Source organism: Lolium rigidum, chromosome 6, assembly GCF_022539505.1.
Source record: "Lolium rigidum isolate FL_2022 chromosome 6, APGP_CSIRO_Lrig_0.1, whole genome shotgun sequence".
Classification (NCBI taxonomy): Eukaryota; Viridiplantae; Streptophyta; class Magnoliopsida; order Poales; family Poaceae; genus Lolium; species Lolium rigidum.
In genome coordinates, this window is record NC_061513.1 from 58,903,879 (window position 1) to 58,918,235 (window position 14,357).

General features: G+C 44.4%; 2 protein-coding genes across 2 annotated transcripts; one reads left to right on the forward strand and one right to left on the reverse strand.

The window, feature by feature from the left end:
* Positions 1-1,297: 1,297 nt before the first annotated feature.
* On the reverse strand, positions 1,298-5,278 carry LOC124666687 (ubiquitin-like domain-containing CTD phosphatase). The gene is made up of 6 exons (XM_047204018.1): positions 4,947-5,278; positions 2,889-3,033; positions 2,210-2,324; positions 2,073-2,136; positions 1,805-1,979; positions 1,298-1,709 (listed from the first exon to the last, which is right to left on the reverse strand). Exons 1-6 carry the CDS (start codon positions 5,276-5,278, stop codon positions 1,467-1,469), a joined length of 1,074 nt encoding a protein of 357 aa, XP_047059974.1. The 3' UTR covers positions 1,298-1,466.
* Positions 5,279-7,149: 1,871 nt separating this feature from the next.
* On the forward strand, positions 7,150-12,764 carry LOC124662656 (beta-galactosidase 7-like). Its single transcript, XM_047200464.1, has 19 exons — positions 7,150-7,368; positions 7,828-7,923; positions 8,081-8,193; positions 8,301-8,367; positions 8,921-9,013; positions 9,093-9,236; positions 9,321-9,415; positions 9,506-9,614; positions 9,721-9,805; positions 10,039-10,157; positions 10,244-10,405; positions 10,483-10,667; positions 10,769-10,863; positions 10,991-11,103; positions 11,546-11,653; positions 11,733-11,840; positions 11,943-12,088; positions 12,186-12,504; positions 12,605-12,764. The coding sequence occupies exons 1-19, from the start codon at positions 7,150-7,152 to the stop codon at positions 12,713-12,715; spliced, it is 2,487 nt and encodes an 828-aa protein (XP_047056420.1). The 3' UTR covers positions 12,716-12,764.
* The last annotated feature ends 1,593 nt before the right edge of the window (positions 12,765-14,357 follow it).

The following is a 14,357-nucleotide window of genomic DNA, read 5'->3' on the forward strand; positions in this document are numbered from 1 at the left end:
TCATGGGCGACAGGGACTTTCCCTTCGACCGTCCACCGCCGACTCGTCCTCAAAGACAGCAGGCGCCGACGCGTGCGCAGTACGACGACAACGACTACATCGAGGCGCTGGCGTACCACAACGAGGACGTCAAGGACGACAGCGTCTTCCAGGAATGGCAGCAGGCCATGACGGAGGGCCGCAAGTTTGAGTACCCGGACAACATGACGGACGACGAGGCCGCGAGGCTCGTGTCCTCGTCTCAGAGAACGACCGACCTGTGCAGCCGCCGCTGCCCAGGTACGCCACCGGCATCATGCCGCTGGGCCTATCGGAGGATGAAGCCCTACGACTGGCGCTACAGGACTCAGCCACGCCACAACCGCCGCCGTACAACCCGTGGGGGCCCCACCTCAGCCCTGGGCTCCTCAACCGCCGCCACAACCCTGGTCTCCTCCGCCACAGCCCTGGGTGCCTCCACCTCCGCCACAGCCACAGCCCTAGGTGCCTCCACCTCCAACACTGTCGGCGCGCCCGGCGTACGTTCTGCCGGTTGCCAACTGGTCGTGGGTGGTACCGGAGCTCATCGTGCTCGACAGCGACGAGGAGCAGTAGGCGCATGCGTTTAGGGTTTATTTTCATGTGTTCAACTATGTAAATTATGTTTTTATTATGGAAATATGAAAATTCGAGCAAAAAATGCGTCTTGCCGTTGGAGCCACCTCCGGCGCAAAGACGCGCGCGGTCGATTTCGACCATTTGGACCGACGCAAACAGACGCGCGCGGACATTTTTGGACGCTGAAATGCGTCACCCCGTTGGAGATGCCCTAAATAAAACCCAGGTACCAGGATGCAGGCCATCTTTATCAAGATACTCCGAGGGACACTGAACACGGCGACAGCTAGCCAAGGACCATAATAACTTGTCCTGCTTCCTATACATACAGATGCCATAGACTGGTAAAACTGCAGCATCATTATGATACTCGAAATGATACGTTGGGAGAGCCAGTCAGACAGATGCTAGCCTCAGCAGTCAGTCATCACCAACACACTGGCAGTAGCAGTAACTCGGCCCAGTCAAGCCACCCATCGGAGGTGCTCATGATTCTACTACCCTAGGAACTGTTGCAAACACTGCGCCCCAATGCAAAGCTGGAGGCCAGGTAGTGGTGGCAAATATAGATGGCCAAATCACAGTGCATCGTTCAAAAAAACAAATCACAAGCCCAAAGCTAGCAGTTTCAGTTGAAACTGAAAACGCACCCAGCTGAAGGCTCAGAAACAAGTGCAATATGGCAAAAAAAAAAGTTGAATTCAGATCAAGCATATGGATATTTTCCGAGTGAGTTTTAAGTAGATACTACTAGGTTTTCTGGGTGATCCCGGTGCGCTAGCATGTGTACATAAAAGATAATCAGACCTTGACAAAAAAAAAGGTGTCCTCTAGAAGTTTCTGCCTGCCGATCACTACATTGAAGGAAACTACCTGTGTCGGCGTCTCTTGCCATTTTCCATGAAGGATTCCCAGGCATCGTGATCCAGCTTGCTGAAATCTTCTAGCTCCGCAATGGCGAGCAGGTACTGTGTAAGATGTACCAGCTCCTTATCACGGCTTCTGTTCTTACTGGCCTTGTTGAATGGTCTGATCACAAGGCCATTCTGTGGATTCATGACAAAATTCCTTCTGAGATCATCAAACATGATGGTGTTCTTTTCATTGTAGAACTGCATATGGAAGAGCCACGAGCAATGGTCAGATAATTCCACGAGAAAACATACTTGACATTTGTTAGTGATACACTCAAGCAAGGAATGCGAACCTCGGGGAACTTGGCCCAAATGATACCAAGAGGCTTGCAGTCGAAAATTTTGTTTGCATAGTACTTGTCAGATTGCACAGTTATCATCGCCAAGTGATCCATAAGAGCAGTGATTTTGTAGTTGGGATTGCTAAGAACGCCAAGCTGCTCCATCTTCAGCTGCACCCATTTCATACTGCATTCCAGGGTCCAATGTTAAAATCATTACAACCATTTCAGACTGCAATCATGATCGGTTAACAGAAGCTAAGGGTAGCAAAAGGCTAACCTTGTTGCTGACCATATCATGATATCATACTCTGCATATGCGCGAGTGAGAAATTCGTGAAGATCTGCAAAGGGATTATGGCATCAAACAATTGCTGACTGAAACACACAACAGAGTGGGCTGAAAAGTGTCCTTACACGGACGCATGAGTTCCATAGGATTCTCAGCTGGAGACTTATGGTCAAACAGAGTATAGTCAATGTCTAACACAAGCAATCTTTTTCCTTCGCGGCATGGATTCAAGAGCTTGAACTACATGCAGACACAGAAAGATATGTTAATCACACCTAGAGAATCACCATCAATAAGGAGAACAAATACAGTACACAAAAGCGTTTTCATCACACCTCAAATTCATCTTACAAATAGTTTAACAGGACAGTTAGGTAGGCCCAAACAGACTCCTACAGTGATTGGCTGATTGCTTCTGTTGTTATCTCGACAGTATCAGTCTACCAGAAGTAGATAACAATAAAGAAAATACAGACCACAGTTATGTTTAACAGATTGTTGCTCCATAAACTACCCAAGTCTAGGTTCAAGTAAAGCAACACAAGAAGAGCACTCATTGTGCTACTACTCGAGAAGACTCACAAAGCTTTAGCAGATCGCAAGTCACACAGTAAAGTCTTATAAAACTGTTTAATCTACTCAAAACTCAAATCATGCAGGAAGTTGGACTGATCTCACATAGATTGAACGGAGTGAAAGCACCATAAGTATCAGAACGAAGACAAATAGATACACGTGTAGAACCATACAAGCAGGCATATGGAAGAGCATATAACAGGAAATGAACATGACAAGAAAATACACCTTATACTGGCTTGCACGTCTTTTTAATTTTTTCTTGTAGACTTCATTATCCTTGATAGAAGTAACTTCACTCTTGAATAATTCATGATCATCAACTACCTCTGGATCATCTGGTTGGTCCACATATATTTCTTCTTCGACAGTACTGGAGTACAGTGCAAAGACGACATATATACAAATTAGAGAACAGTAGGCACCTTCCATATAGCAGGAAACTTTATGGTTCACAAATTACAATTTTGAACCGAAGCATGTCGCTTAAGGCACCATGCAGGCATGCACCACAAGAGTGATTTGAATTCAAACCGTTGAAAGAAACCTTAAATCTGTGATGTGATCGAGGATAAAGTAACATTAAGATCAGATTCACTTTCACACACAACATACTTCACAGCTATACCACTATTCTGGCTCAAAGAAACGATCCAGCTCCCAACTCGAAATGACTTACTAAAAGGTCGCAAGCATGCAAGTAAGGTACATGCCCACGCACTCAAAATACACTTTCTCCACCATCCACTAATCATCCTACAGCTGGAAGGTTTTTTCAAAATAAAATCAAGTGGCAACATAGCCATCTCCAATGAAAGAATGTTATTCACCAATCCACGCTCCACATCCAATATGTAGCTCGCTGTACAGCGAAGTAGTCTGTACTCATGATTGGTCTATGTGAACTAAATCAATTGCCTCACTGTGCACTATATATAAGTATTCCACTAGCATGCATTTAGCCCTTTACGAAAAACTAAATTGCAAACTTATGCAGCTTAATACGATTCAACAAGCAGCAATGATCCATAAGCTAAACAATTTGGCAAGTATAGTTAAACATGACAGGTAGGTAACACCATGAACAGAATATATATAGGAGCTGACCAAACTGAACTTTCATATCCATAGGAATGGCTGGTTTTTAGGTTGGCTCGTCAAGCCTATCACCACCTTCCTCCTTTATCCGGCTTGGGATCGGCTATTCCTAATTTCTCTCTCCTTGTTTTGGTTTCCTCATGTTCCTGTTGGGTTTCATATCTAGCCTACCCCAACTTGCTTGGGAAAAAGGCTTTGATGTTGTTGATGTTGTTGCTGACCAAACTGAAGTTTGTTCATTCGACTTGTTATCCACACAAAGGGGCCGAAGAAAAAAAAAATGCTACAAGACCAGAGAAAATGGCGAGCCACCATAGAACCATCCAAACAGACTAGACTGCTCCTACGTCATCAATAAAATTTGGTTACCATCTCTATAACACATTGACTCAAGGCCCGCATTGCTAGCCTGCATATCCGACCAACCAAATGGTACCATAACTTGGAAGCACATCAGAAAATGTTGACCACAGATCTCCAGAATTTCAAGAATAACTAGCTGTTATTGTCCAAGAGTGAAAAATGGATCAACAATGTTCGATACAAAAGCATTAGTAACAATTGTCCAACAAGGCAAAGATTTCACATGGTTCGGGTGGACTAAACATACTCCAAATCCAAGTAAGATGCTTATGCAGCACACCCAAATATCATTAAAACTACAGGGCATGAGGTTTGAGCAGGTAATTTTACTCTTCTCAGCTGAGAACAGAATACTCTCTAATATATCAGCGCCCGTTGATATCACGCTTCTGCTGCTTCTGCTGTCACCACCCACATTCTTCCCCATTCATTCGCCTAATAAACCGTCAAAATCGACGAACATTTCCTGTTTTTCAGATACGACCACATTAAATGCCTAAATCCACCACCAAATACGCTACTTCCACTACCCCAGACCATACGAAACAACGCAACGAGTTCAAATCACGACGCAATCACCAGAGATCAAACAAGCTAGGGCTCAGCGATTGGTTCACAGAGCACTCAAAATCTCGCCCGCTCGGATCGCAAAACCGTAGCATCAGCACTCGATCCACACCAAACGCGCATCTCCCGTCGATTCAGCAGAGCCCAAACCTAGCGTTCCGGCACTACGCGATTGCACTGTTACTTTCGCAGGCACGCATCCGAACCAAGCGACTACGCAGGAAGAGATACGGGGAGGAAGGGGGGGATCGCGCTTACCCAATCATGGTGATCTTCAGGTTGCGCTTGAAGGGGATGGAGGAGAGGAGGACGGAGTCGTCGTTGAGCATGATCTTAGGGTAGAGGAGCCTCTGCCGTTTGGGGAGCACGTCGGTGAGCTCGCTGATGCGCCGCTTGAGCTCCAGCAGCGTGTCGTCCCCCATCGCCCGCACCGTGTACTCCTTCCCGCTCCACTTAAGGACCAGCGTCATCTCCTCTGGCGGCGCCTCGTCCGCCATGAGGGCAATCGCCTCCGGATCCAGCGCCGGAGCCGGGGCCGGGGCCGGGGCCGGGGCAGCCGCCGAGGACGAGGACGAGGACGCCTCCGACATGGGCCTGGTAGTGGTGGTGTACGGGGTCTGAACCCTGAATCCTCAACAGTCTGTAGCTTTGGGGAGAAGGGAATGAATAGGTGCGCGTCTTCGGTGGATAGGCGTAACGGGTCCTCTGAAGGCGGAGGCGGAGGCTAGATATGGAAACATATCTCTCAAAAAATAAATGAAAATGTACCAAAGTTAACAAAATTTAAAGAGAAAAATTTGCTACCGAATTTTTTGATGTTTACTGAAACACACCGCTCGATTATATTTTTATTAGGTACAATTATAATTCTGTAACACATTTGTCAGAATACACCTTCATATATCATCTCGGGTCTTTTAATGGGTCAACATTCGCCTCCATATATCATCTCATGTCTGATTATGGTCCTATACAACTTTTGTTTTACCTTTATTATAAAAGCTTCTTGACATACAGGATGTGACATGCTTGAGCTTGTGGCTAACATCCTCGGCGATATCATCTTTGTTGTGCAACATTGATTCAAGTATGGAAGGTGACCGGTAATATTTGTTTGCTAATCTTTTCCTCCCTGCATCCAACACCACTAAAGTCACAATTTACATACTCAATCTTGTTCCTAGTAGGTTTAAATCCATTGGATCTCACGGTCTTCTTTTCATAGCTCTGATTTTCTATCGATGCCCTCTCTAGTTTCACCTGCAAGCGCCATATCCTCAGCAAAAGCATACGCCCGGGAACATCTTCTTCCATATCCTTTTTCACCTCATCCATCAGCAAGATAAAAATGTATATGTGCCCAATACTGACCCTTGGTGTAGTCCTACTGTGATTGGGAAGGTATATGTGTCTCAGTATCATATGCGAGTAGGGGTGAAATTTGGTGGTGGATAATCCAATACATCTCATATTCGTACTCGAGAAAAATGAATGTGGAAATGTCAACTTCAAAACAAAAATGGAAATGGGTATGCGTGAAAATATCGACATTTAATTACCAAAAAAAATAAAAATGTGTTTTAGATTTTGAAACAAATGTGGTCATGGAAGTGGCTAAATATGTATCCAGATAAATTTGTTTTAGCAAATTTCAGAGATTACAGCCTTATATGTTAATTATCTGACCTAAAAGCCTAAAATGTTGACAAATGTGTTTTTATATAATTGAGTTGGTAAACTTTTATATCTATTTGTATACCATGTTAACTTATTGTATGACATGAGTGATGAGTTTCATTTCTCACTAAGTTTTTCTTTAAAAACACAACACAAACGCAGATGATCACATACACGTGCATACACTCACCCTATGACATACACACGCACTCCTTACCCGTATGAGCATCTAAGAAATACTGAACCGGCGATTTAGGTCTTGAGATTGACGAAGTCTACTAGTGGGAATTTGTCCGTTGTCTGAATTACGTGAACATTTAATCAGTATTTGTATTCGACTAGCATTCACTATGTATTTTTATTTGTTTTGAAAATATGAAAATGGAAGTGGGAAAGCACTATCCCTCTGTGAAATGTGAGCACTGTAACAAAAAGAAGACAGGAACTTGAATGTTTTACAACGATGACTGATGAGAACGAAAATATGTGACTGCGAAAGCACGAGCACTGGGTCTGAAGGTGGACACTACTCACGAGAGGTCCCATCGTATTTCTTATATACATGTATAGAAAGGAATATAAAAATACGCATGCATACACAACCTTGCGACCTAACATGCAACCTTCCCCCTGCAAGAATATTTGTCTCTGCGATTAGCGGTGAAAGCATGGACTACTTGTCACCGTTGCAATGTCCATATATGCTACGAAATCAATCGAGCACAAGGCACCTGTAAAGTGCAAACTGCAGTGAGGAGGAACCGGGGGAGTGTGTCAGCCACCGATGGAGATGGGAGCCGCAGTTATCATGGCGGTGCTCGTGGCCATGCTAGTGGCTTGTGCGCCGTCGGCGGCTGCCGGAAGAGTCTGGCTCCAGGAGGAGGGAGGGAAGAACGGGACGGCGAGAAGAGAGGTCACGTACGACGGCAGAGCGCTGATACTGGATGGCGCCAGGAGGATGCTCTTCTCCGGAGACATACATTACCCAAGAAGCACACCTGAGGTATTTACGTACCAGTACCAGCGTAGCGTTGAAGGGATGATGTTTCATGCGTGTCAGTTTGCATTGGTTCTACTGTATCTGTTTAAAGAGCAGTTCATCTTGTTAATTTGGTTGAAAGTACTGCTTTCCCCTTACTGTTTAGTGAAGCTTTCTGCTGTGCAACAAACAGTTTCTGGGTGGTGGACTAGTGGTAGAAGAGCTGATATATAGATAGCTCATGGAAAAGCGGTGTGAAGTTTACAGTTCAAAAAATCCTTCATCGCTTGCGACAGACTGATACGGCGATTCATTTTAACCGTTAGTCATATACTAGCAAATTCATGGTTGCCAGACTACAGCACGCGTCCACCACACCAAATAAATAGAGATGGCCCGGACAATTTTTCTTCAGAAATCAAATTAGTTCGGTCAACAACAGTAAATATCAAATTAATGTAGGATGATACAATTATTTAACAGATGTGGCCGGGACTCATAGAGAACGCCAAGAAAGGTGGCCTTGATGTCATACAAACATACGTCTTCTGGAATGTCCATGAGCCTATCCAAGGTCAGGTGGGTGTTTTTTTTTTTTTTTTGCACAACAGAAACCAAAACCTTCAGTGAAAGAGCATTTTGTTGCAGCTCAGAGATGTTGAAATTCATCTTTGCTGTACCAGTAAGATCTTTGAAGGTAGATATGATCTGGTGAAATTCATCTTTTCTGTACCAGTATAACTTTGAAGGTAGATATGATCTGGTGAAATTCATCAGAGAAGTCCATGCTCAAGGCCTCTACGTAAGCCTCCGGGTTGGTCCCTTCATCGAGGCAGAATGGAAATACGGGTATGAGATCATTAATTGCATTTCCTACATGAAATGCAGGGGAGAGTTTCATTTCTATGGTGTCCTGGACATATAAAGCTTTACTGAATCCTTAATTGCTCATGTAGGGCCTTGCCATTCTGGTTACATGGCGTTCCAAACATCACCTTCAGAAGCGACAATGAGCCCTTCAAGGTATCCTGCTACCCAAGGCCTTGAACAATGATATGGTTTGAAACTATATCACATATAATCTTTATAGCCGCAGATTGATCATTCAGAGTAGAAATATCACTTCTTGTTTCCTACCATCATACATGCACAACGACAAGATAAACTATATTAGCTTCACTCAGGATAATTTTTCCATCTTAGTTCTAGCTTGTAGAACACTTCCTGAGCTAATGTCAGAAACCATTAAAATGACACATGATGCATTTTAAGCAAACACAAAAGAGATGTCAAATAATTGTCAGCTACAAGTATAATACTTTAGTGAAAACAGTGTGTCATATATGAGGTGAGAGTATCATGTGCCACACAGACTTACCAACCTCACTGTCAGAAACAAACAGTAAAAGAAAACTGAAGTAAGATGCATCTACAGGCATACAGACGCTGTTTGGTTTCAGAAACCGAATGATGAATTGTCCATGCAATCCTAACTGCACAAGCACCGTAGAATGACGTTATGCCATCGTTAACTATCATAGTAGACTACTCATATTTAAATATTGAATACTTGCAGGTACATATGCAAAATTTTGTTGCAAAAATAGTTAAAATGATGAAAGATGAAAAATTATATTATCCACAAGGAGGTCCAATAATCATATCACAGGTATTTCAGCCAAACAATACTCGCCCTTCGTGTTCTGTATTAGGCGTTTTTTTAAGCAAGCCTAAAATCTAACTTGCAGATTGAAAACGAATATAAGCTAGTCGAGGCGGCATTTCATTCACGGGGACCACCTTATGTTCAGTGGGCAGCAGCAATGGCTGTAAACCTCCAGACGGGTGTTCCATGGATGATGTGCAAGCAGGATGATGCTCCAGATCCAATTGTCAGTTCCATTTCTTATACAATTATGCAAGATTATAGATTCTCCACAAATTAAAATCACTAATAACATTTATTACATGCTTAGATTAATACCTGCAACGGCCTCATCTGTGGGGAAACATTTCTTGGGCCAAATTCGCCTAAGAAGCCAGCTTTGTGGACAGAAAATTGGACATCTCGGTGTGCAACAAATACTCTTTGCTTTTGTTCTGAGGATCTTTCACGTGAACAGGGGTTAAAGGCCTAACACACAGGTTTCTCTGCAAACAGATATCCATTATATGGTCATGACCCAAGATTCAGATCAGCAGCAGATCTTGCCTTCGCAGTTGCACTTTTTATAGCAAGAAAAAAAGGAAGCTTTGTAAACTACTACATGGTACAACCTGCAAGGCTATGAACTTTAAGAAACTGTCCTAACATCTCTCAGTACATATTCTTAGAATTTATTTCATAGTCTCATACGATTATGAATTATGATGCAGTATCATGGTGGGACAAACTTTGGAAGGTTTGCATCCTCTTATGTAACAACAAGCTACTATGATGGAGCTCCACTTGACGAATATGGTAAGTATTTCTTCAGTTGCAAGCTATGTTAAAAGCAACTGTTTCAAACTTCTTATAATATGAAACACTATAACATGAGCATAGTCCGCCAGGAAAAGAACATGAAAAAGAAAACATGTAAACATGGCTAGTCAGAAACTGATGATCTGTGAAATCTACATCAATAAAGATCTTAAAAATAGAAATAAAGATATTATTTTACATATTGATGTTGAACTATAATACAAATCCAGGCTTAATATGGCAATCAACATGGTCTCATCTCAGAGAACTGCATGCAGCAGTGAAGCAATCTGAAGAGCCACTACTTTCAGGATCATATTCTAATTATTCATTTGGTGAACAACAGGAGGTGAAATTCTGTGCAGAGTGAAACTAGGTATACTTTATGTTCAGTAAAATTCAATTGATCTAAGGGGATAACTTTTGGTACTACAGGGGCATGTTTTTGAAACAGAGTCAGATTGTGTGGCTTTCCTAGTTAACTTTGACAAGCATAAAACATCAAACATCCAATTTGGCGAAGCATCATTCCAACTAGCTCCTAAATCAATAAGTATCCTCTCAGGTTGCAGGACAGTAGTATTCGAAACAGCCAAGGTGAGCTACTTACCTGCAATTCTTCAACCGTTCAAGGTCTGAAGGGAATGCTTCATTCATCAGTTTACTTTTGGCAGATAAATGCACAGCATGGTTTAAGAACAGCACAAATAGTCCAGCCTCTGAATGATGTTGATAACTGGAAAATATTCAAAGAACCGATTCCTCCGGAAATTAGTAACACAACACACACAGGAAATCGATTTTTTGAACATCTCTCAACTACAAAAGATGAAACAGATTATCTCTGGTACCTTTCTAGGTAAGATGAGCTTCAGCTCACTTAAATGTTTACTATTTATCAATGGAGTTTTAATACTTTGTCCTGCCCATACCGATCATATAATAATGGAAGTCATGCAGGTATGATTATAGATCAATGGGGCATGGGCAGCTAGTGCTTAATGTGGAGTCACAAGCACATGTTTTGCATGCTTACATCAACAATGATTATTTAGGTAAGGACAAAAATACTGCATCCATGCATTTTCGAGAAGCGCCAACAGAATAGCATGATTTTTTTTTCTACAACTACAACCAGTTACGTATTCTCTAAGTTTGCTATATTCTTCCACATGTGATTAGGTAGTGTGCATGGGAGTCATGATGGACCTAAAAGTATCATTCTCAAGACACCTATTACGCTTAAGGAAGGCCAAAACTCCATATCGCTGCTAAGTGTCATGGTTGGGTCACCGGTATGATTTCACTTGATTGTATAAACTATCAGATTACCAAATACAAAGACTCTGTCAATACAAAAATCAAGGAGAGTGTCAGGTGTCATCCAACAGCTAATTGTGTTATTCCGATTTTAAAGTTTATATGAATAAATTACCAGGACACTATTCAAATAAATAAAAACACATAAGCTTTTGAAAGAGATCGCAAACATACGCCTAGCTAACTTAAGTAAGAAAGAGGTCTAGTAGAAACTCATTTTTGCGTGTTCCTTAACTGAAATTAATTGAAACATTTTTTTTTTGTTTGTGCCACCAAAAGACACCACCCAGCTGGAATGCTAAATGGACCCCAAGGAAAAAACTAAAGGACTCTACATAAGCAATCATAAGCTGTTAAGCACTAATAATGGATCTAGACTATTTCTGAACAATTGAGTTATCCTGTACACAAATACAGGATTCTGGGGCTTACATGGAGCGAAGAACCTTTGGAATTCGTAAAGTGAGCATACAACAGGGACATCACAAATCACACTCTCTGAATAATGAGCTGTGGAAACACCAAGTAAATCCAGGTCAACACTGATTCTGAATCGATAGATTGATCTCAGATGCCCATTTTCAAACAATTATACTGTGTGCAGGTTGGCTTATATGGAGAAATGAATAGTATCTACACACAGGAAGGATCATCTCGTGCTCAGTGGACAACCATTGATAAGTCCGCGCACCTTCCACTTATCTGGTACAAGGTACATAAAAATTACATAAGTCTTGAAGTCCTGATAGATTGTGTGTTCACTCCACGGTGATGGCAACTGGCAGCTTGGGATAACCGTTGTTGTATTGTGCAGACAACGTTTGACACGCCATGGGGGAATGACCCAGTCACTCTGAACCTCAGCAGTATGGGAAAGGGCGAGGTTTGGATCAATGGAGAGAGCATCGGACGGTATTGGGTCTCCTTCAAGACTCCTAGTGGACAACCAACCCAATCCTTGTCAGTAGTAGAACTAGTTCTTACTAATAACGCAAATTCCTTTCTTGAACTCGTAATGAGCAGCAATCAATGTCTCATTTGCTTGTCTTTTCTGAAGGTACCACATACCACGATACTTTCTGAAGCCTAGAGAGAACAACCTTGTCCTCATGGAGGAAATGGGTGGTGATCCGCTACATATAACCGTGAACACAATGTCAGTTACCAGAGTATCTAGTAGTGTGAATGAGTTATCTATCCCGTCACTCCTGTCACGCAGAAAGCACCCAGCAGTTCGCCTCAGGTGCCAGAAGGGCAAGCACATCACAGATATTGAGTTTGCCAGCTACGGAAATCCGGTCGAGGACTGCAGAAGCTCTGGCAGGAGATGCCTCGGGAGTTGCCACGCGGAGACAACAGAGTTTGTCGTAAAGGATGTAAAACTCTCTGCCTTTCCAGAAGCTACATTCTAATAGAACTCATTGGCATATTGCCACTACAATCCTAATAACATGACTGCTTGTTTTCCCCTTTCAGGCATGCCTAGGCAGGAGGAAGTGCGCTATTCCAGTACAGCCTGCCAAGTTCGGAGGTGACCCGTGCCCCGGAATCGAAAAATCTCTTTCGGTTGTGGCAACCTGTGGATGAGTAGGATGGGGATCACTACGTTCATGCTGTGATTAACCAGCATTCCCTTTGCACGGATCAAACAATGTGCCAGATCACAGTGTATAGAACGGCAGATAGAGCAATGCTAGTATGCTTTACTGTAGACAGTATCTAAATGTACAGGAAAAACTAGGGTAGGATAACTGATTAGTGATTAGGATCACCTATTATTTCACTGAAGAAATTTGTTTGATTCGCTGAGAGAGGGCATTTCTTTCACTAATTCTCCTGGCATCTAATCGTGTGAAACTACATGCGCTGCAGAAATGGAAACCGAATGAACTAAAGAGTAATCCAACTTCACTGTAACCTAGGCTCGTAGAGTGGCGGGCTGGCAGTGCGTACCCGCGTTGGGCTTCTGTACCGTCCGGTGGTGGCTGATGAATTGTGATGGAGTCGCGTGTGCTGAGGCGGTTGGCCATCCGGGCAGGCCGCCGCCGAGGGAGGTCCAGGGCCGACGATTGAAACGACAAACGAGTCTTTGGGCATCTTTACGTTTTGAAGTCGTGTACACGTATTTTCTTATTTTACGCCTTCCTACAGATATCATGCTTTATCCCCGCCTGTGCCTACCGCTTTCTGGAACATTTCCCAGCCGACCTCGCCTCCGCCGGAGTCCGCTCCAAGAACCCCCAAATCCTCGCCTCCCCACCGATTTCGCCTCGCCGGAGTGTCGTGGTATCGTCATGACATATGCCATAGGGTGGCTAATCGAGGTGGTTCCTAGTGGTCTCACGGCGGTATCCGGAAGCGGGTATGGGCACGAGCGACACGGCGACGTACCCGGGTTCGAGGCCCTCCGATGGAGGTAACACCTCTACTCCTGCTATGAGTGTATATGATGTGTAACACAGTACAATGGTGCTCCTTGAGCTGTATCCGGCTGCTCTGAGGTGGACGAAGGCCTCTCTCTCGTGGCAGCTCTATGACTAGTGAATGGCAACTGATCGATCCCCCCCCGCACGAGGGGGTAGCCCGGCTTATATAGGCACCGGCACTTTACATATAAGTCCCTAGAGTCTAGTGGCCAGCATGGGCCGGCTTCGGCTCCCGTCCCTTCCCGAGGTGCTGACGCCAGGGAGCCGTTGAGCGTAGTGGCACGTCCCATCCGCCTGCTCTGGTCAGCGACGTGGGGGTGCTGTCGTTGTCGTCATCACGCTCTGTAGCGCGTACGGCTCGACGTACGCATGATGGCCTGTCTGGCGCGTGGCACTGCTGCTCTACAGTGCCCCGTACCTTACGGGAGATGAGGTCAGCGTGGACCTTTGAACCCGGCTCACCTACCCAGTTCCTTCCAGGGCAAGACTCGCCAGCCTCGAGTCGGTCTGAGGTACAGACCCCAGTCGGATATGGCTTGTAGAAGCCGGCCCAGCTACAGCGTTGAAGGCCGCAGCCGGGCCGACTAGGACTTAGAGCCAGCCGGCTCCCGAGGCAGCCGGCCACGGCTCCAGCCGGCTGCTCCTCAGCCGGCCTTTGCCGCGAGCCGGCCGACCTCAAGCCGGCCGCTCCGCGTCCATTGCCCTACCCGGGGTCTTCCCCCCGACACGGAGTCCGCTCAAGAACAAAGAAACCCACGAATTCCGAGCTCCCATGGAAGGCCAGGGCGGTCCCGCCCCGAAAA

Coding starts and splice junctions, on each gene's coding strand:
- LOC124666687 (XM_047204018.1), bottom strand. CDS start 5,278: ATGTCGGAGGCGTCCTCGTCCTCGTCCTCGGCGGCTGCCCCGGCCCCG. Junction 3,034..4,946: donor CTGAAGATCACCATGATTGG/GTAAGCGCGATC, acceptor ACTGTACTCCAG/TACTGTCGAAGAAGAAATAT. Junction 1,980..2,072: donor ATGATATGGTCAGCAACAAG/GTTAGCCTTTTG, acceptor CCTGGAATGCAG/TATGAAATGGGTGCAGCTGA.
- LOC124662656 (XM_047200464.1), top strand. CDS start 7,150: ATGGAGATGGGAGCCGCAGTTATCATGGCGGTGCTCGTGGCCATGCTA. Junction 10,158..10,243: donor CATTTGGTGAACAACAGGAG/GTGAAATTCTGT, acceptor TTGGTACTACAG/GGGCATGTTTTTGAAACAGA. Junction 12,089..12,185: donor GGACAACCAACCCAATCCTT/GTCAGTAGTAGA, acceptor TCTTTTCTGAAG/GTACCACATACCACGATACT.